Source organism: Prenolepis imparis, unplaced genomic scaffold (genome assembly GCF_030444845.1).
Source record: "Prenolepis imparis isolate NDT839.2.m4 unplaced genomic scaffold, iyPreImpa1.0 SCAF_9, whole genome shotgun sequence".
In the NCBI taxonomy this organism is placed as follows: Eukaryota; Metazoa; Arthropoda; class Insecta; order Hymenoptera; family Formicidae; genus Prenolepis; species Prenolepis imparis.
In genome coordinates, this window is record NW_028141167.1 from 10098527 (window position 1) to 10119798 (window position 21272).

The window sequence follows — 21272 nt, forward strand, 5'->3', positions numbered from 1 at the left end:
TTAAATGAGAAATTTATTAAAAAATCAAACATAAAAGCATATTGCAATGCACTTTTTATTAGTGTTCTTTAAAATCGATATACATCCTTTTTCTCGCATATTAATCATGATTATAAATTTATCGATTATCAGTATATATTTTATATTAAATATATTATAGTATATTTAAAATTATCAACGTTTATATGCTATAAGGAAGATGTATAACATATTATTCATCAATGAAGTTCAGGTTTGGTAGTTTTCATTAGGGATTATCCAGTCCTCTCGTGACAAAGATTAGTTTTCCTTACAATTATTAATTTAAAATCTTATTTAAAAAAATATTGTTATTGAAATCAATTTATTTAATAACTAAATTTTAATATCAAAAAAAATTTACAGTAAAGAAAGGATTCATTACTGTTATTAACCATTAAAATTCGAGCTACGAGATAAGATTATTCGGACGCGTGCAGAGAATTACAAATCCACGAAACATTAATACTTAGCATTTTAGATCTCATCTAAAACGCTAAGTACTAAGCGATGTTATACATGTTGCGGTAGCTGCACTTGTTAATACTCCAGGAGCTTACGTTTGCGGTAATTAGTCAGCCGCAAATGAGAGTCTCGTTTGTACCGTTTTTCACATTTAACACTTTTCTTTTTCTTCGCGCTTAACGAAACCTTAACAAAAAAAATGTATAATGTGCTTTATGCATAAATTCCAGGCGTTCTTCATATTCTAGTTTATTCTAGTTTATTCTAGTTTTAAAGACCCTTTATCCGGCAAAACGAAGAACGCTTGCTGCGACAAGCCTAAAATACACAACGGTAATAAACGAGAAGTACATATATAACATGTAGAGTTTATTGTCGTGGCTTTGGTATTCAACAACCTCCTTTACACGCGCATTTCACGCGTGTTCACATTCTGCTGGGCCCTGTTAGCGTTATGGTGTCATCTCATAATCTCATGGTACCGCGAGATAAGGAGATAACTGATTCGAGAACTGGAACTCTTCACTTGCAAGCCAGATACCTGGAGCGTTGACGAGATTAAATAAAACGTACTTTGTTTTTTGTTTTTTTTTCTTTTTTCTCGCGAAAGAAGTCCTCGAAATAAAGGTGGACAATTGGTTCACTTCCTGAAAAAAATTCGTTCTTTTACGTTTAATAAAAACGACGAGATTGTTCTATTATACTAACGAGCTGAAGGAACGCGAGAAACATGAGACTAATTACACAGGACGTACTTTGGACAATGTAATGTGAAATTTTCCTTAACGAATATGTACCAAAGAAAATGATGTGGATATTACAGTATTGTAAGAGAAAAATTTTAACTTGTTTTTAGGAAAATTTGAATAATGATAGACGCATACGAGCAAAATATACGAGCCGATTTTATGCAAATAAATCTCTGGAATTAATCGAAGATTATCAATTTATATCGATGAAATTAAGTTTACGCGATAAATTCGTCATTTTCGTTAATCAGAAATATATTTCGTGGAGGAAAAATCGATTGACTGGTTAAAAAAAGAAACATATTACTAAATGTTGATGTTCAAAGACCACAGAATATTGCGTCACTATATAAACAGCAGTCTGTACTTTCGTCGATAGTGCCTATCGAGCCGAATCGATATTTATAACGACTCAGGTGCGACACAATCACACGATAGTCGGTTCTTAGGACGATCCACCAACGATACGGCGTGACTGATTGTGCACCATGTATGCACGCGATTAGAAGCGAGACCAGTGCATCATGCGGTGTGCATCGGCTCGGAATGAATTATTGACTGAAAGGTAAACAACGGGCGGAAAACTACTCATCGCTCGCGATAACCATCGATCCGTAAATCGTCATTATTTACACATTCTAGGAATTTTTTTCTCTCTACAGGAGATACTCGATTTTATAAATTATATTGTATTTTAAATAAACCTGCAGAATTATGATATTGTAAATTTGTATTATAGGTATATTTGTGCACAAACGTATCGCAAATATTTTTATATTTTTAATCTTAATTATTATTAATATATTATTAATCAGATATAGGATCTTTGAATATACTTTGTGTATATTCAAAGATCCTATTTCTGATTGCATATACATTCATATTATATTTACTTCCTTAAAATTGTTAAGTATATTTTTCTCTTCAAACGCTCCACTTTTCGATTTTAACTCGCTCGCAATGTCCCTCGATTAAATAGTCGTTTCACGGGAAACGAGAGATTGTGGCACACCGGCGGTGCGCCCGTTGCACCAGGATCATCGGAGCGTGGAACGTCCGGTAGGTATACAAGGAGGAGGGTATACATGCATGTGACTCGGCACCTCGGCATCCACGGTTGTTCGTTCGCATTCCTTCCTCTCATTCGTCGGACTTTTTGGAGCACCGTAAATTATTATACGTCTCACGTTATCGCAACCGCAGTGACTCACAATGTCAGTCAGCCATACGGAATTCACGTGTAATAACACGATCGACCCGAATTCACATATGAGAAAAAATATATTTGTATATAATTTATTGTATTTACAAAATATAAATTTTCACGAATTTTTGACTTGTACAAATCTTGCGCAACTTTATCTCAGATTAATCTCGTTGAAAAGAGAACTTTTCAACGAGATTGATCTGAAAAAGAAAAGAAGAATCGCCGAAACATCTTTCTCATCTTTTTGTTCGCAGAACCACTTCAGGAGCCGCGTTTCACCAATCAGCCTTCCAGCAGTGGCAATATACTTAGCGAGAATCGCACAAAGTTTCTGCAATGCCAAGCAAGAGGTAAAAATCGCAATCTAACATGAAAATTTTCTCCAACTACGTATTTGATGATTTCTTCACGTAAGAATAAGTTTTCGAAAATTAGTTTGCGAGTAAATTTTAGTAACAACTCTGTTTCTTCAAAAAATATCGCACATTCTTTTACACTAGCACTATCTTTGAACTTATCATTTGATTTTTTCTTGCAAAATAAATTGCTGTTTTATTTCTATATTAAAAATTTAGACAACGAAATTTAAAAATACTGCAAGAGTTCAAATTTTGTGTTCCTTTAATGAAAACGTGTAATTTTATCATTTGATTTTTTTCTTGCGAAATAAATTGCTGTTCTATTTCTATATTAAAATTTTAGACAACGAGATTCAGAAATACTGCAAGAGTTCAAGTTTTATTTCTTTAATGAAAATATATTTTAGAAATAACAAAATGATATTATTTTCATTCTGTTTGGTATTAATATTTGCTAATTTTATCATTGAATTATTCCATCATGTTATCGATTAATATAAATATAAATTATCAAAAAATCATCTCAGAATCTCGTTATTTAAGAATATTTCAATATTACTAAAGTAATATGAAAGAAATGAAAGAAAGAAATATATATATAAAAAAGAACCACAACAATGAGAGGATAAAGTTCGCCACGTATGGCGTTCCATTGTCCTGTAGAAATATCGAATAACGGATGAGACGGTGACCAGATGAAGCCTTGCCGATGCCCTGCACCAAGTAATTCGATCGTATGACCCTGTACTAATGATATTAGATGGCTCGCGGTCCAACATCGTCGTCCGTGACTTTGCGAATGAGAATCACGTTTATATTAAATCATTTCTTCGCGATAGTACAAGAAAAACCGCGTTCTCGAATAACTATTTTATTATAAAGAATCTGTCGAAAAAGTGACAAAAGAATATCCTACACATCTCGATATTCTTCACGCAAATTTAAATTTTAGATTAATCTAAACTTAAAAGAAAAATTATTTATTTGTAGCAAGAAGCAAAATTTCATATCGTCGTTTCCACAGGGAATCCTCAACCAAAGTACAAATGGTTCAAAGACGGGGTGCCCCTCAGCAACGAGCTCACTTCCGGGCCTTACTTCCGTATACAGAGTACGCGACGAGAGGATGCCGGAGTGTATCACTGCGTCGCGACGAACGACGTGGGGTCCATATTCAGCGATCGTCTCGCCTTCGCCGTAGCCTGTGAGTATTTCGACGAATCGTACAGATCTAATTTGGCAAACTCTTTCACATTACTGATCACGACGATATTCAATCTGTTCTTAGATATGGGAGTGTTTGATGATCTCACGGAGAAAGTGGTGACCGTCGAGTCGGGTAGCGCTGCGATTCTGGAATTACCCCCGATCGAGAGCCATCCTACCCCGGAAGTAACGTGGTTCTCCTCGGACGGGACGCTTTTGTACGGTATTAAGTATGCAACGACCCATCACACGCTGCTAATATTAAATGCTTCGGAAAGCGACGAAGGTTCCTATAGGTTCGTATAATTTATTACAGTCAATAATGGCTCTCACTTCATTTATTCCTCGATACATAGAATTATTCCGAAATTATAGGTGAAAGAATGTTCTTTTTGTTCAATTTTAAAACTTGAAAATTTTGCAAATCATTAGATTTAAAGATTTCACTTCATGATCTGCAGTTGCAGAAAGTTCGAGAGCTAAGAAATTTCTAATGAACTCTGACAAGTTGAAACTTGAGTTTTTCTAACGATTTATTGTGCACAGAGCGAAGGCTATCAACACCCAATTAGGCAAGGAGGAGAATAGTCCGTTTTTCAAGTTGCAAGTCACCGGCGATCCATATGCGGAAGTGGCCCCTACCATAATCGTCAAGCCGCAGGACACGCAGATAATCAAAGATCAAGACGTCACGTACATAAACTGCATCGCAAATGCCAGGTAATTGAAAATCTTTCTGCATTACCTTTATCATGCTATATGTACGATTTTTTTCTTTTTGATGTTTATCGCGCATTTCGGAAAGATTTAAACGAAACTACATCTATTTTAGGTCACTTCATGAGTTACGAACCTTGTGGATGAAGGACGGCATTCCGATCGAGAACTCTAGGATATCGTATAGCTTTAACGATTCGTGGAACAGAACCCTCGCATTAATCTCAGCCAACATAACTTATACGGGGATCTATTCTTGCCATGTGGATTTGAGGAGTGGTGGTTATCCGACTGTAAATGCGAGCGCCAAGGTTGTCGTATACGGTAAGTATAATCCAGTGCAAATAAGTAATGTGATAAATGTGTAAATAATTTGATGAAATAGCGATCGTAATATAAATTCATCACATCTTAAAAAAAATAATACAACATTATTAATCACACTATATCAATTATAATTACACAGTTAAAATTTTTTTTTTTTTTTAAGATAAATTATACAGAGTCACGAATTAAAGTATTTTAACAAGCACAATCAATTTCTTCTTTTTTGCATGAAATTCACGCTATATTTTTCTATATTTTTAGAAAAACCAACGTTTATAACGGAATTAAAAAGGGAGACCCTGAGCGATTACGGATCCACAGTAACGTTACCGTGCGACGCTAACGGCGTACCGCCTCCTATAATCAGTTGGTTCCGTAATGCCGAGCCCGTCGATCATTTACTGGGAACCAGGTATGTCTTGGCAAATATTTACAATTCAAGAGAAAGAAAGTGAATATGTGTATTTTACCCATTTTAACTTTTTCCTGTAAAGAAATAGTAGCCATTTTTTACATAAAAGATATGTTTTCCGGTTATATAAGCTGGTTTTATTTTAATAAATTTGTTTATTACAAATTAAAATATATACCTACGTAATATTAAAAAAGAATTACATATTAAAATTGATATTTTTATAAAGCAAAAAAAGATTAAAATATTTAGAGAGAGTATTTTACAATTAAAAAAAATGTTTAAATCTGTTTTTAAAGATTCGAAATTTATAGGGTGACAATTATGTTAATTGAACACTTGTTGCGCGCGCTTTGCAGATACACAATGGAGGAGGATGGCTCGTTGACAATCAAAAAATTAACTATGGATGACTCGGGAATGTTTCAATGTCTCGCGTCTAACGATGCCGGAGAATCATCCAGTTATACATGGCTTAAGGCGAAAAGTGAGTAAAGTCTAGAATTTGATATTGCATCGCGATATTTTAATAGCAAATAAAAGCATTACTCAGTCCGTACACAAAAGTTGTTCGCGAAACATGCGATTAAACCGCTCTGGCATCATTTTTTTTACACTAATGAAAAAAATTTGATAGTTTTATAAGAGGTAAAATACTACCCTATAATTTTCTTTTCTTATTATTAGTAAGTCGCAAGACTTTTATAAACAATACATTATACGATTTTTTAAGAAAAGATGACCAACTATCATAAATAATGCTAGCAAATATACAATTTGTGATTTTGAATATGTTATTAAAAATGGAATTCTTGTCTTTTTTCTGTTCATTAACATATAAATTATTTAACATATTAATATATAGATAAAATTTATTAATATATAGAAATTGTTTAGCTATTTAGAAGTGTGATATAAATATGTTGCATATAAATATTTTAACTAATAAATGCAATATTAAAAAAAGAGATGTTTGAATAGCGTTTTTCGCGAACGCTTCGCGAAATAATGTCGCAAACAAAGTTAATACATATGACGTGTTTTTTGTGTGCGGCACAGAAGGATTAGGAAGCGGATTGAGAAACAGAGTTGCCCGCTGGGCGGCTGGTTACAATGTAGTCAGAATTCGCCAGTCTGACCACCGTTTTATGTTCTCTCATTATCCAGACAGTAAGAACATTGCTGCGAAATTTCTTCACTTTTCTTTCCCATTATTTTTCTCGGCACATGCTTGTGAAGACTGCGTATAAAATTTCACTTTTCACAATTTTTTTGCTTTTTCTAGTAATAAATGTTTTTATAAGACAAACGCACCATACAGGATATATAACAATATTTTAGATGATTTGTTATTATTTTAATTGTTTAGAGTTTTGAATTTTTTAACGAAAAACATTTAAAAAATCTATAGCTCTTTCTTTATGTGATTAGTAATTTAGTGATCTTAATTAGTTTAGTGTTTTTCTTTTTAAATTATGAATGACATGATACTTTAGAAGAATTATCAAATAAAACGACTTATTGTGTTTTAATACAGTCATATTGGCACGCATATATATCTGCGACATTGCAAGCAACATCAACACGCACGTCTTGTTCTCCCCAAATATGTTATTAGATTAGAAATATATTAGAAATATATTTTTTCAATAATATCTATTTTGAGTTATGGATGTTTGAAATGATAAGTATCATATTAAGCATTTATAGTGATTATTTTACATAGCATTTATCGTCAATCAGCCTGTACTTACTTTTAGTCACAGTTTGCGTAGTTTTGCTACTGAATATGTGTTTGTGTTTTGCTTTAAAGAAATAAGCTTGTTTTCGAAAATCAGTGTAAAGAAATAGAAAAGGAGTGAGAATTACGGATGGGTTTAATACATATTGCAAGCGACGATTGTTCACCCTTTTTTCATTTGCACGTTGTGAGAAAACATCGGAAATCGATTCGACATTAATAACGAAATTTCTGTAATTTGCAGCATCTGGGCCGATTATGGAAAACGGTCCACGTGATTTAACAGTATTGGACGGCAAAGATGCGACTTTGACTTGCTACGCGGTAGCGGCGCCTAAACCAAACATTACCTGGTATTATAATGGTAATTAAATCAAAAATTTAATTATTAATTATTATATAATGTATACATTATTTTATATTTTGATATAAAATTATTATTCTGTAGCTAAAAAATTATTTATTCTTTATAAAATTAAAATAAATGAGATTGGTTCTTATATATTATTGTAAGAAGCATCTATTTATATATTGCAACAAATTGTAACATGAAAATCTAATTGCAACAGACACGATACCTGTGGAGATCGCCGGGAGAGTACAAGTCTTGGACAATGGTGATCTTTTAATCGCAGCGGTAAAGTCGTACGACGCGGGAAAATATACTTGTATCCGTGCGAATGAAGCTGGCTCTGTCAACGGATCGGCATACTTGACTGTTATGGGTAATTATTAATATAATTATTAAAATAGTTTTGAGACTTGCATCACGTTGTATATATGTCAAAAAATTATCTTTATATTTATTATAATTAAAATTATAATTATATTATTAAATAATGTAATAATTGTATATACCTAAAATTTAAATATTTAAGTTTTGTACGCTATTATATGTTATTAAATTGTTAATAATAAGTTTTTACGTATTCATATATAAAGAAAATTTTCCTATATAAAAATTCTTTTAAAATAAAAGTTGATAAACTCTCGTTTGAACTCCATTTATAACTATATTGTGTATGTATATATATTTATTATATATATAATCTTTCTCTGCTATAGTTCGGACGCAAATTATCCAACCACCTGTTGATACTTCCGTGCTTCTCGGACACACTGCCGAATTACAGTGTAAAATCTCGAACGATCCGAGCGTCGTGTACGATATGGCATGGTTTCACAACAGACAGTATGTATATAACGAGGAATACTATATATTTTTACAATATTAATACTTTAATATGATTTATAAATTTGAAAATCAGGAGAAGTCTCACATGAATTAATTTTTTACAAAACATGAATGAGATTTTCTCTACATAACTCTTTCGTTTAAAAATTTCAAAATGATACATTTGTTATTACAGAGTAATAAACACACAAGCGAGTCAGAGAGTGAAAATGCGGCCGGACGGGACTCTTGAGATTGTCGCCGTTCGAGCTTCCGACGTGGGGGACTACACGTGTTCTGTGGTGTCTCCGGGCGGAAACGAGACGCGATCCGCTCGTCTGAGTGTAATCGAATTGCCATTCGCGCCGATCAACGTTGTGGCTACTCGAGTTGAGCGGATCTCACCGCGCACAATCAACGTCACATGGGTGCCCGGTTTCGACGGTAACAGTCCCACGAAGAAATTCATAATTCAGAGACTAGAAGTATCCGATTTAGGTAAGTGTGATTAATAATTTAGATGACATGCAAGAGTGTGGTCATGTTTATATTTTCTGATTTATAAAATATGTATTTCTTATGGACAAGCATTACATAATTATAAACATTTTGCTATTAGATATTCAAGAAATAGAGACTACAAATTTACGATAGAATAAATATAATAGCAAAAGAATAGAAAATAAAATAGAATAAATATAAATTAATTGACACATTTTATTTATATTTATATTTATTTTTATTTTTATTTTTATTTTTATTTTTATTTGCTATATACATGGTGGTTCTTGTAACGATCGCCACAAAAGAAACTGATATTTCTGCCCTTTTTGTCAGATTATCGTACTCAAAAACTGTGGCGATCGTTATAAGGATCACTCTATATAATTATGTATCGATATTATGTAATATCTTATTACAAATAGGACCTATAACCAGCCCGTTATTAAACTGGGTCACTGAACGCGACAATGTGTCGGCGACAAGCCGATGGGTATTATTGAATAATTTGAAAGCCGCGGCAGCTTATCAATTCCGCATCAGCGCTGAAAATAGCGTCGGCGAAGGTCCATCGTCTGCACCTAGTAACATCGTCGTCCTACCCCAAGAACGTAAGTGATTATAGGAAAAGAATGACACGATTCGATAGGAAACAGTGATGTAATATCTATCTTATTTTCGTCGAAATAAACTAAGAATCGGTTCTTTATAATATATATATATATATATATATATATATATCGATTTAATTTGATTGTGTTTTGATAACCAGCTCCTAGCGGTCCACCGGTCGGCTTCGTTGGTTCAGCACGTTCGTCGTCGGAAATAATAACTCAGTGGCAGCCTCCGTTGGACGAATATCGAAACGGTCATATTTTGGGATATATACTGAGATACAAGCTGCACGGCTACAATGACAGTCCGTGGACGACGCAGAATATCACCAATGAAGCGCAAAGAAATTATCTCATTACCGATTTAATCACGTGGAAGGATTATGAGGTACAGATAGCGGCTTACAACGACAAAGGTGTAGGCGTATACACCAAGGGTTTGCAGATCAAAACCAAGGAAGGAGGTAATTAATCGATATACAAAGCATTGTTTAATAATATGATTTTAAATTATCATTAAAAACTAATTAGACCATTATAATTCAGGAATATTATTTTATTTAAGGAGGGGGACACTTTAATTTATATAATTATTATATTGTAATATATACGAAACTAAATGATATATAATATTACAATATTATAAATTACAATTAGAATATTAAAATTTTTAAGTATTCTCAGAGAGAGAAATATTATATAAATATAAATTGGTTAAAAATAATTCTATATAGTTCCGGAAGCACCACCCACAAACATAAAAGCGGAAGCGGTTAATTCAACGGCGGTGAAAGTTTGGTGGAAGCCACCGAATCCGCAAAAGATAAACGGAATAAATCAAGGATACAAATTGCAAGCTTGGTTCGGTGGCGATTTTACGGAAGCGACTGAGTATAAATCGATGACCGTGCCACCCAGCTTATTTGATCCGCTCGCCGAACAGAGCGCTATTATGACAGGTTTAAGGAAGTACACCTTGTATAATATTACGGTGCTTTGCTTCACCGATCCGGGTGATGGTGAAAGGAGCTCGCCCGTTGAAATACGCACTTGCGAAGATGGTACGTTTACTTTACGATATAATTAATTAATAGCTAATTATTTGACTTATGAAATTAATTCAAGCAGATTAATAATTATTGTTTAACATTTAAAAATAATTATAATTTAAAAAATGAATATATTATATTTTTTATCTTTGAAATTTCTTTTTATACAAATACTTATTAAAGGAATAAAAAAAGGATTATTCTTGTATGCGTATGCAATTGTTGTTTGTTTTTAAATATTTGTTATTAATTATTTTTTAGTACCTGAAGAAGTGGAGAATTTACAATTTGAAGACATCAGTGATCGCGCGCTGACAGTTAAATGGAGTCCTCCTAAAGAGACTAATGGCATATTGACACATTACCAATTAAAATATATGATTAAAGAGGTTCTGGATTCTTTGCGTGTCGAAAACTTCACAGCCGATGTGTTGTCGACAAAAGTAAAGCATCTACAGGTAACCATCGATTCCAAGCAACATTATTAAATTACTCTAAATTTAAAAAGAGATCTAATTACAAAATAAAAAACAAATCTAAGAATTACAATAAATTGCGAAAAGAACAAGAAAAATTAAATTTAAAAAGAAGTAAAATTAACTTATTTATTATTATTTCTTTTAGGCATTGACCCATTACAAATTTGAAGTTACTGCGTGGACATCAATTGGACCAGGAAAACCGAAAATAGCCACCATACAATCGGGTGTAGAACCGGTGCTACCAGAACCGCCTACAAAACTAGCATTGTCCAACATAGATGCATTCTCCGTTGTGTTACAATTCACCCCGGGATTCGATGGCAACTCATCTATCACGAAATGGACAGTGCAGGTTGGTCTATTTAGAATTAACTCTTGTTTTCAAAATGTCAAGGAAAATTATTATTTGCCACATCTTTTTGCTTCAACATTTCATGAAATTTGTTTTTTTAAAGATATTTTAAGTCGTATGACGATATCGTTATTTATTTGTTTAATATCTGAAAAGTTCTTCATTTTTGATAGCTCTAATTTTATAAGATATGTTTCTATGATAACAATCAGACAGGAAGATATTCAACGTGTTAGAGTTATGCGATTGATAAAAGATAAAAGATAAATTAAAAGAAAGAAATTAATTTTTCTCGATTCCTTGAAGGCACAAACGGCGCGAAACTCGACGTGGTACAATATCTACGAGGTATCTGATCCTGACGCTAGTACGGTCACTGTCGACGGTTTGACTCCCTTTATGCAATACAAGCTTCGTTTAATCGCGAACAACGTTGTTGGTGCATCGCAGCCTTCCGAATCGACCAAGGAATTCCAAACGATTCAAGCACCACCCTCTTATCCTCCGAAGAACGTGACAGTTCGCGCGATGAACGCCACCGAATTACGCGTCAGATGGATCGTAAGTGATACATTATACGATATATAACTTTTGTATCAATCATTATTACTGAAAAGATATTGTATTAAGTCTTAATACAATATCTTAATAATTAAGATGTGAACATAAGAATCATATATATAATTTTCTGCGTAGCCGTTGCAACAAATAGAGTGGAACGGAAATCCACGCGGATACAACATTACGTACACGGAAGTGCGTTCAAACATTTCGAAAAGTGTCGCTATCGAAGATCCTACTGCAAACTCATACGTTCTGGAGAATATGGAGGAATATGCCGACTATGAGATAATGATGCAGGCATTCAACGATGTCGGCTCTTCAGCGGCGAGTCCAAAGGCCATCGAACGAACTCGCGAATCAGGTAAGACTGTCCATGATTAATTTATTTATGGTGAAAAATTAAATTTGTGAAAAGTGGCATTAAATCAGTCTAAACTTTTTTTTAAATTCGAAGATATATAATGTCAACTTAATCTTTCAGTTCCTTCTCTGGGACCGATCAACGTAGAGGCGAACGCGACATCCTCTACGACCATTCTGGTACGATGGGGCGACGTTCCTGTGGAACACCAAAATGGACAGATCGAAGGCTTTAAAGTCTACTATGGCGCGAATACCAGATCGTCTTTCCAATACAAGAATATTCCCAGCAACACCACCTTTACGACTACCCTAACTGAGCTACGCAAATTTGTTCAATATCATGTGCAAGTTTTAGCTTACACGAGACTCGGCGACGGGGCCCTGAGCATTCCACCCGTGAGAGTCCAGACCTTCGAAGACAGTAAGATGGTTTTCTATTGCAATTTAATTCTTTTTATCAAAAGACAATCAGGATAATTGTAACGTAGAATATGACACTTGATATTGTGTGTTTTGCGATATATAATTATTATAATATATAAATACACAAAAATTTTGTTTTAAGCCAAGGAAATGCAACATAATAGAATTAAAAAGGACAGAATTTCTATAATAATCGTAATACTAAAATGTTCTATTTTCTATATCACAGCTCCTGGTCCACCATCTAACGTGTCTTTCCCTGACGTGAGCTTCTCCACAGCACGCATTATCTGGGATACGCCAGAGGATCCCAATGGGGAAATTCTTGCGTATAAGGTTGTGTTTCATTTGAACAACAGCCAAGATCGTCAATTTTCCAAAGAATTCCCGGCGTCAGATAGAACGTTTAGGTACAAAGAATTTTTTCCTATTTATTCAGTTTCACACTTGTAAAGAGAATTTTAAACTCAATATATTGTATGAAAAAAATTATATTTTGTACATACATTTATCTTCAATTTATAGATAAGAAATCTAGAATTTCAAAGTCAAAATTTATGAAATTTACAATTTATGTACAAGATTTCCCGCATATTTTATGACCATATATTATTATTTTAAGATTAGAAATAAACGATTAAACAATATAAAAAAGATTCTCGAATTAAATATGGCGATATTGTTGCTTGCAGAGCCACCAGTCTCGAACCGGAGAAATATTACATGTTCTCTGTGACGGCGCAGACAAGATTGGGTTGGGGTAAGACAGCTTACGTGCTTGTATTCACCACAAACAACAGGGAACGTCCGCAGGCACCATCGATGCCGCAAGTGAGCAAATCTCAAATCCAGAGTCGTCAGATAACATTTAGCTGGACACCAGGCAGAGACGGTTTTGCACCATTGAGGTACAAATATCTTTCGCAGGTGTCAATTTCAGGCCTCTTGAAAAATTGCATATTAATTTCTCTCTCTTTTTACTCCGACAGATATTATACGGTGCAACAATCGGAAAATTCTGGACCATTCCAAACTATACCGGAGAGAGTAGAACCAACTCTGACATCTTACACGGCTAACAATTTGAAACCTTACACACGCTATCAGTTTCGCATTCAGGCTACCAACGACATAGGTCCTTCAGAATGGAGTACCGAGTCTGCTCAAGTGCAAACTTTGCCTGCAGGTATGTATTAAACAGCATTGCAAGATATTGGCAAAATAATTTACACCGTATACTTTTTTGCATTTTTCGGTTGTTGTGTCAAAGTTGTATATTTGTTCTATTATTTGGAAATATAAAAATCCAAATTAAAATTTTTAGAATAAACAAAACAGTTAATTTTTTCTTCTAAAATAGTTAAGTAAATAATCTATTTAATATGTGAAAGTTTGTAGCGTCACACATTTGCTTAATATACATATCATGGATTTAATATGTCCTTTTGATGCGCATATTATACTAACTTGGTACATCGTATCGATACATTTGGTATTTTTTATTCTTTTCTTTGATTAAATCTTTCTTTCGATTTAATTAATCTTTTATTAACATTGTTTCACATTTACTTACAGCACCGTCCAAAGGTGTTACTGGTTTGAAAGTCGTACCAATAACAACGTCCAGTGTCGAAGTTCACTGGAACATGATCGACGAGGTATATTGGAGCGGAGATTACGAAACAGGTGGTTATCGTGTCGTTTATCAGCCGGTATCAGATTTTCCGACGCCACTGCAGGCGACACCGAAAGAAGAGATCTTGGGAATTAAGGTGAGATATATCTTCATTAAAACGTAATATATTATATATACAGAATGGTCTTTATACAATTTCACAATCCAAAAATATATTCAAGCAAAACATGTAATTCTTAAATAATTCACATAATAAATAAATGCGTACAATAATTAACTCTTTAATTAACAACAGATTCGTTTAAATTTAGCTATCAAAATGTTGGCATATCGCAATCGTTTTGTTATTCAAGACGGATATAAATTCAACTATATATATATATATAATATGGATTGCACATTTTTCAAAATAGATGATTAATTTATTTCTATATTTTATTTCAGGAAACTAAAATGGTTTTAAGCGATTTAACGGAGGATCGATATTACGAGATTATAGTGCTACCGTTTAATTCAGAAGGTGAAGGTCCACCGAGTCCACCGGTCACTGTATATGTAGGAGAAGCAGTTCCTACAGGAGAGCCTCAACATTTGATAGCCGAATCCATCTCCTCCACCGAGGTCCATTTACGTTGGAAGCCTCCCCAAGCCAATATGCAAAATGGCGATTTATTAGGATATAAAGTAATTATTTTCAGTAATTTTTTTCACGTCCAGTTATGTTAGCAACAGATTCATGATGGTGTATATTGACATATTTTTTAACTCATTATTCTGGGATAAAATTGTATAATAGATTAATTGTTGTATATTGATAGATTTTTGTTTCATTGATTTATAAGTCTATATGTATATATGTATTTGACATTTCTATTTTTATTGCAGATTTTTTATTTAGTAACTGACTCTCCTCAAAATTTAGAGAAGAAACAGGAAGAAGAAATAGAGGTAGTCCCGGCGTCCTGTTTGGCGCACAGCTTAGTCTTCCTCGACAAGTATACAGAATATCGTATACAAATCTTAGCGTTTAATCCGGCCGGAGATGGTCCACGATCTCCGCCAATTACCGTAAGGACGAAACAGGTAATTTTCTATAAATATTGTGAATCATTCTTTGAATAGCAATGTTTTAATTTAAGTTAAAATAGATATTTAAGGAACAATATTTAAACTATGCATTCTCTCTCTTTCCCCCCCCCTCTCTCTCTAAAACAATAATTAATCATATAACAACTATCTGAAACGTACAATCTTAAACTGTGAAGTTTTGTTGTAACATTTTATGTATAATAAATTGCAATATGTAAATGCAGGACATACCGGGACCGCCGTACAATTTGCAATTTACTGAAATTACCATGACCAGCTTGCGCGTGTCTTGGGACCCGCCAAAATTACGCAATGGCGAGATAATTGGTTACATCGTCACGTATGAAACAGCGGAGCAAAATGATCGTAAGACAAATTAATATCCCGATGGTAAAATTGCAGTACTTCGTGTAAAAAATTTAATTTAATTTTTCCAACAGATCTTCTCTCGCGAATCATTATCTTTTAAATTATATCATTATAAGTCACAAGACGTATTTTGCATTTTAATACACAAATATTAATATTTGTATACACACATTGAATATATTATTATATATAAATAAACACAATATATATGCGCTATAATGTTATTTTGGAGAAATATTCATACACGAAGTACAGCGATATTATGGTACATTTGTCACATCTCCATTCCCTCACTAACCGATGTGTTCTGTCCAAGGTTTCAGCAAACAAGTCAAGCAAAAAGTGACGGAGACGAGTCTCCTTATACAACCGTTGGAGGAGGAAGTGACGTACACCTTTATGGTTCGTGCGCAGACGATTGACTTTGGACCGCCGATATCCGGCAATGTTACGACCGGTCCGCAAGAAGGTTCGCCGATGGCACCTAGTAAACTCGGCGTGACCAAGACCGTCTCCAGTGTAGAACTACAGTGGACCAACGGTGCTTCCGGGAAAGGACCTATACTTGGTTATTACATCGAGACTCGTCGTAAAGGCAAGTATATCTGTTTTCTATACTCTGTAGCGTGTCGTTATAATATTTGTAATAACAGAGAGAATCTGTTCAAAATTCAAACTTTTTATCATTTTATACTATTGTTTATTAAAATTGCAATGGCAGAAAATCAGTAAGCTGACTAATCTCTCTTATTGTAACTAATTTAGTTTTACTATTGAAATTAATTTAGAGAATTTCTGTTGATGTTACAATTTGAAGAAACAGGGGAATATATAATATTATAAAGTAATTTACAGAAATTTCGCGTAAAATTATTGTTATAATTTCTCGCATATTCGTTGAACCAATTATCTGTTCTTCTAACACTAATACCGTCTTTTTTATAAATGTGTAGCGAAGGAAGAATGGCAGCATTGTAAGTTTCAACGCACGTAATTACGTTGAGCGTCAATCATTGCATTAGATATGGTTTTTGATAGCGAGTTCCTTGTTAGCGTAAATGATATCGCTTTTTGACAACAATTCGTTATATATATTATATATTACTATACAGTCGTATAGTCGTTTGATCGTTTGCAACAATTTGCATGATAATGTCAAAGCATGACATCGCCAAAAATCCCATTTTAGATATTCTCGTGCGAGATTTTATTGAATATTAACTTCGTCTAGTGCTGTAACACATATCGTCCTGAGAAAGAAACGATCCAGTGATTGATCGTTATACTGACGATGATTTGTTGTATTAGTTGTTATTGATTGATAGTGTCGCAGTTTTCATTATTTAGCCCCTGCAACTAATCTCGCGTTTTTGCAAACATTTTGCGTGCAATGTATATATATATATATACAAGATATTCCATACAACTAATTGTAAAGTATATAGTTCTATATTACTAACTTGTTACAGTGTACATTTGTCATTTTTTGATTCTTTGTGTAAATAATTCTTCCCTAAGAATCAAGAAACAACAAATGCATTAGATGTATAATAGATGTATATTGCACTCAAAATGTTAAATTAGTTTTCATCAAAATAATATAAACCCCAAACCATTTGATGTAAAGAATATATTCCATTCTTACTGCGTTATTTGTTTGTGAAACGATTTTTTATCAATTTGAAATTAATTTTTTCTTAGAGAAAATATCAAATCACTTTTTTTCAAGTAATTAATTGGAAAAGGTATTCTCTGACAAATTAAGTTTGAAAAAAGAAAAGAAATGACAAAATTAGTTAATACGTTAAATATGTTAAAATACGTCATTTTAATTATTTTAAAATAATATATTGGGAATTTACTTTAACATCAGATTAATATATTCTAAAATGGATTTTATACTCTAGGATTTGATTTATATAGTTATTATAAAGTATACGATATTGAATACTTTTGTTGAGATAAAATTAAATATATAAATTGGTCAAAGAATATATTGAAAAATAACATTGTAGAAATAAGTATAAAGAGATTTGTGATTATATACAATATGATATGTATTTCCAAATAAAAAAACATTTTTTCCTTTCTCTTAAGAAGTACTTTCTAATACTAATGTAAAGATTATAATGCGATTTATGTGTGTAATTGTAGATGATTCGCGCTGGCAGACAATAGTTCGTAGTAGTAATGGACCACTGATGGAATATACTGTATCCTATCAAAATTTGTTGCCATCTACATCGTACTTGTTCAGAGTGATATCATATAATCGTTATGGAATCAGTTATCCAGCATATTCCACCGACACGGTAAGAAAAATTAAATAGAAATATAATTGTTAATGTAATTTAAAATATTTGTATTACTAAAAAAAATATCGTAATTTGCATACATCTATCCATTTGTATTAAATTTATTTATTATTTAAATATTTATACTTGCATACATTATATTTATTTGTGAAAAAAAAAACAATGCATATAGCTAACATGTTTTACTAATGAAATTGTATTTTGACAGATTTTGACGCCATCGAAATTGTATTTGGAATATGCATATCTGCAACACAGACCATTTTATAGACAGACTTGGTTTATGGTCACTTTGGCAGCTACGTCAATTATAATCATCATTATGGTCATAGCAGTGTTATGCGTAAAGAGTAAAAGTTACAAATACAAACGTAAGTCGATTTAATATATATGAAGCTATTTTTAATTATGAAAAATTAAGATTAGTATATTTGCATACTTACCTATTAATGTATAACTTTATGTAATATAATTATAGAAGAATTATAGATTTGTAATATACTTACAGAAGAGGCGCAAAAGACTCTGGAGGAGTCAATGGCGATGGATGCGGACGACAGGCAAGAATCGGATCTGGAATTATACAGATCGCGTCAAGGCCTAGGTGGTACCGTCAACGCGGCGAGCGGTACTCTAGGTAAAAGGAACACATTGGCCCGGAAGGCTATGCATCCTCCGCCGCCGGCGATGCTGGGCAAATCACCTCCTAGACCCTCCCCTGCATTGGTCGCTTATCACAGTGACGAGGAAAGTCTCAAGGGATACGATGAGAATCCCGACGACAGCAGCGTTACGGAGAAGCCCTCCGAAATCAGTTCTACCGATTCTCAGGTAATTTCTTCGTAGAAAAAGAAACGATTGCATTTATTTCTAAATTGTAAATTATCTATTATTGTATTAACTATGTTTTCACTTATCGCAGGGTTCTGAGAGCGAGAACGAAAGTGTGCAATCCGACCCGCATTCCTTCGTGAATCACTACGCGAACGTGAACGACTCGTTGAGACAATCGTGGAAGCGGCAGAAACCCGTCCGAAATTATTCGTCGTACACGGACTCCGAACCGGAAGGCAGCGCAGTTGTCAGTCTGAATGGCGGTCAGATCATCATGAATAATATGGCGAGATCGAGGGCGCCGTTGCCCGGTTTCTCGTCGTTCGTGTAATTAAACTAACACTCTATCTAGACACAAAGACTTTTTTTTATTAATAACGATATCAAAATTATCGCGTCATACTACGAGCGAAGTCTTTTTTACATTACATATATATATAGAGCGAAAGACTTACGTCGAGAACATGTGCGTTTTATACACAACGTGCTAACGACATAGACTTATAGCAAACTTATAATGAATTATAGGAAGCTTGAGGCATCTTCATATTGTGATATATTGATATACATACTTATTATTTATAATTTCTTATAAGACATTTCGTGCATTTAATAGATACTTTTCTATTTTTTCTGATTAGTTTAAAGATAATATACAGATCTCATATGGACATATTGCATAATTTTCGCGCCTGCGGAGCAGAGTATAAGCTTAAAATTCTCAATAAAAATCTGCAAATGATGCAGAAATCATCCATTAAATGAATAATCGCAAACAAATTCAGTTAGAATAAAACTTAAATGTTGTTCATATGGGACGTATTAACGTTATATGATTTTATTAAATGATAGGTGATTATACTAAAAAACTTTACATTTTCGCATAGCAATTCGAGAAAATAGCCAGAAATTTTTCTTTTGTTTTAACTTAGAAAATTTATATACAATTCTACAAGATTCCACATGATATAAAACATTTAAACTCATAATTCCAAATAATTTTGAATTCCTCCGTTCTGCTTCTCAGGTACGCGATTATAGATACACGACTACATATATAATTTAGTCGTAAGTGAATCTTACATTCTTCTGATACGATGTTCGAAGGTATTTATCGCAGATATGCGATTCGCGGATGTTTGCAATATTGTTTTCAGAAGAAATAAAATTCATCAACCCAATGTTCCAATTATTCGAGCCTGTCATATCAATTTATTAATCCGTGAAACATTTTTAAATTGAAGGCTGCGAATTATGGGATATTCTGTATAAATCCGTTCTTATGCTGATGTACTTACGCTACATCAGACACGTGTAAATATATTGTATATTTTCCATTATAATATAGTGTAGATTTTATATAATGCTGCTAATCAGCAAATATAATATATCTATTGTATTCGCGTTTTGTGATATATAGTAAAAGCTCCATATTCGCGGGATTTACATTCTACCGAACTGCCGCGAATATAGAAAACGCGATGATTCAAGAGCGAAGCATATAAAAATATTAAATATAATTTATATAATAAGAAAGAAGTACATGTGAACAAAAGATGTTTTGAATTGTTTATAGTTTTTCACTTATTTTATATTAAAAAAAAATAAATGAAGTTTTAGTTCTCAACCGGACCTTCTTAAAAAAAATTAAATCGTAAATATATGAGATACGCAAAAATGGAGCTTCTACTATACATATATATATTCTATCTACAATAATCACATATCTTCTTAAACATTCTCATTTTATTAATGTACGTCCAAAGCCGGATATCGAACTGATAATTACAATTGCATAATGTCGCATTTATTGCAACTGTGAATAATGACACTTGGATAAGAGACAGAACAAAGAGAAGCCTAATCTAATTAGTAATTACATTGTAGTAAGACTATTATCAATGCATATCCGATAAAATCATTTGTTTTATACTCGTTATAATTATTTAGATAATAATTTTATTAATTTCTTGAAAAACAATTTTTACAAACGATACGTAACGCAGCGAATCCTTTTCCATACTGTATTTACGGAAGCTTAAATGTTTCCGCAACACTGCCAGCGAATATGTTTAGTGCAAATTTAAAACATTTATACACTTCCATTTGCGCGCATTTATAATAAAGGATGTAAAAAATCCTACTGTAATGTCTAATCATACAGGACATTTTTAAAAACTTGTTAATCTTTTTAATAAAGATTTATGCTGTTTTGGAAGAACTTAATAATGACAAACTGATTTATTATTAAAAACTTATATTGACTAATTTCTCTATGACTAATTTCTTTAATTATACATTTAAAC

At 33.0% G+C, this 21272-nt stretch overlaps 1 protein-coding gene across 4 annotated transcripts in view; it reads left to right on the forward strand.

Annotated features, from left to right (window-relative positions):
• Sdk (sidekick cell adhesion molecule) overlaps window positions 1–21203 on the forward strand; it is a 35100-nt gene extending 13897 nt beyond the window's left edge. The window contains exons 3-35 of one of the 4 annotated variants that reach the window (XM_083047288.1): window positions 2694–2789; window positions 3823–4002; window positions 4087–4300; window positions 4551–4724; window positions 4837–5045; window positions 5310–5460; window positions 5820–5947; window positions 6520–6630; window positions 7446–7565; window positions 7771–7926; window positions 8267–8393; window positions 8572–8873; window positions 9302–9487; window positions 9649–9954; window positions 10225–10551; window positions 10801–10997; window positions 11164–11373; window positions 11680–11934; window positions 12070–12298; window positions 12419–12721; window positions 12953–13133; window positions 13416–13631; window positions 13713–13909; window positions 14299–14495; window positions 14804–15043; window positions 15245–15442; window positions 15673–15814; window positions 16134–16412; window positions 16771–16791; window positions 17972–18129; window positions 18341–18503; window positions 18641–18963; window positions 19055–21203. In XM_083047288.1, the coding sequence (XP_082903414.1) occupies window positions 2694–2789; window positions 3823–4002; window positions 4087–4300; window positions 4551–4724; window positions 4837–5045; window positions 5310–5460; window positions 5820–5947; window positions 6520–6630; window positions 7446–7565; window positions 7771–7926; window positions 8267–8393; window positions 8572–8873; window positions 9302–9487; window positions 9649–9954; window positions 10225–10551; window positions 10801–10997; window positions 11164–11373; window positions 11680–11934; window positions 12070–12298; window positions 12419–12721; window positions 12953–13133; window positions 13416–13631; window positions 13713–13909; window positions 14299–14495; window positions 14804–15043; window positions 15245–15442; window positions 15673–15814; window positions 16134–16412; window positions 16771–16791; window positions 17972–18129; window positions 18341–18503; window positions 18641–18963; window positions 19055–19297 (6539 nt within the window). In that variant the 3' untranslated portion in view covers window positions 19298–21203. The remainder of the gene's footprint in view (window positions 1–2693; window positions 2790–3822; window positions 4003–4086; window positions 4301–4550; window positions 4725–4836; window positions 5046–5309; window positions 5461–5819; window positions 5948–6519; window positions 6631–7445; window positions 7566–7770; window positions 7927–8266; window positions 8394–8571; window positions 8874–9301; window positions 9488–9648; window positions 9955–10224; window positions 10552–10800; window positions 10998–11163; window positions 11374–11679; window positions 11935–12069; window positions 12299–12418; window positions 12722–12952; window positions 13134–13415; window positions 13632–13712; window positions 13910–14298; window positions 14496–14803; window positions 15044–15244; window positions 15443–15672; window positions 15815–16133; window positions 16413–16770; window positions 16792–17971; window positions 18130–18340; window positions 18504–18640; window positions 18964–19054) is intronic. The other 3 variants (XM_083047289.1, XM_083047290.1, XM_083047291.1) reach the window with 3 other exon arrangements.
• The last annotated feature ends 69 nt before the right edge of the window (window positions 21204–21272 follow it).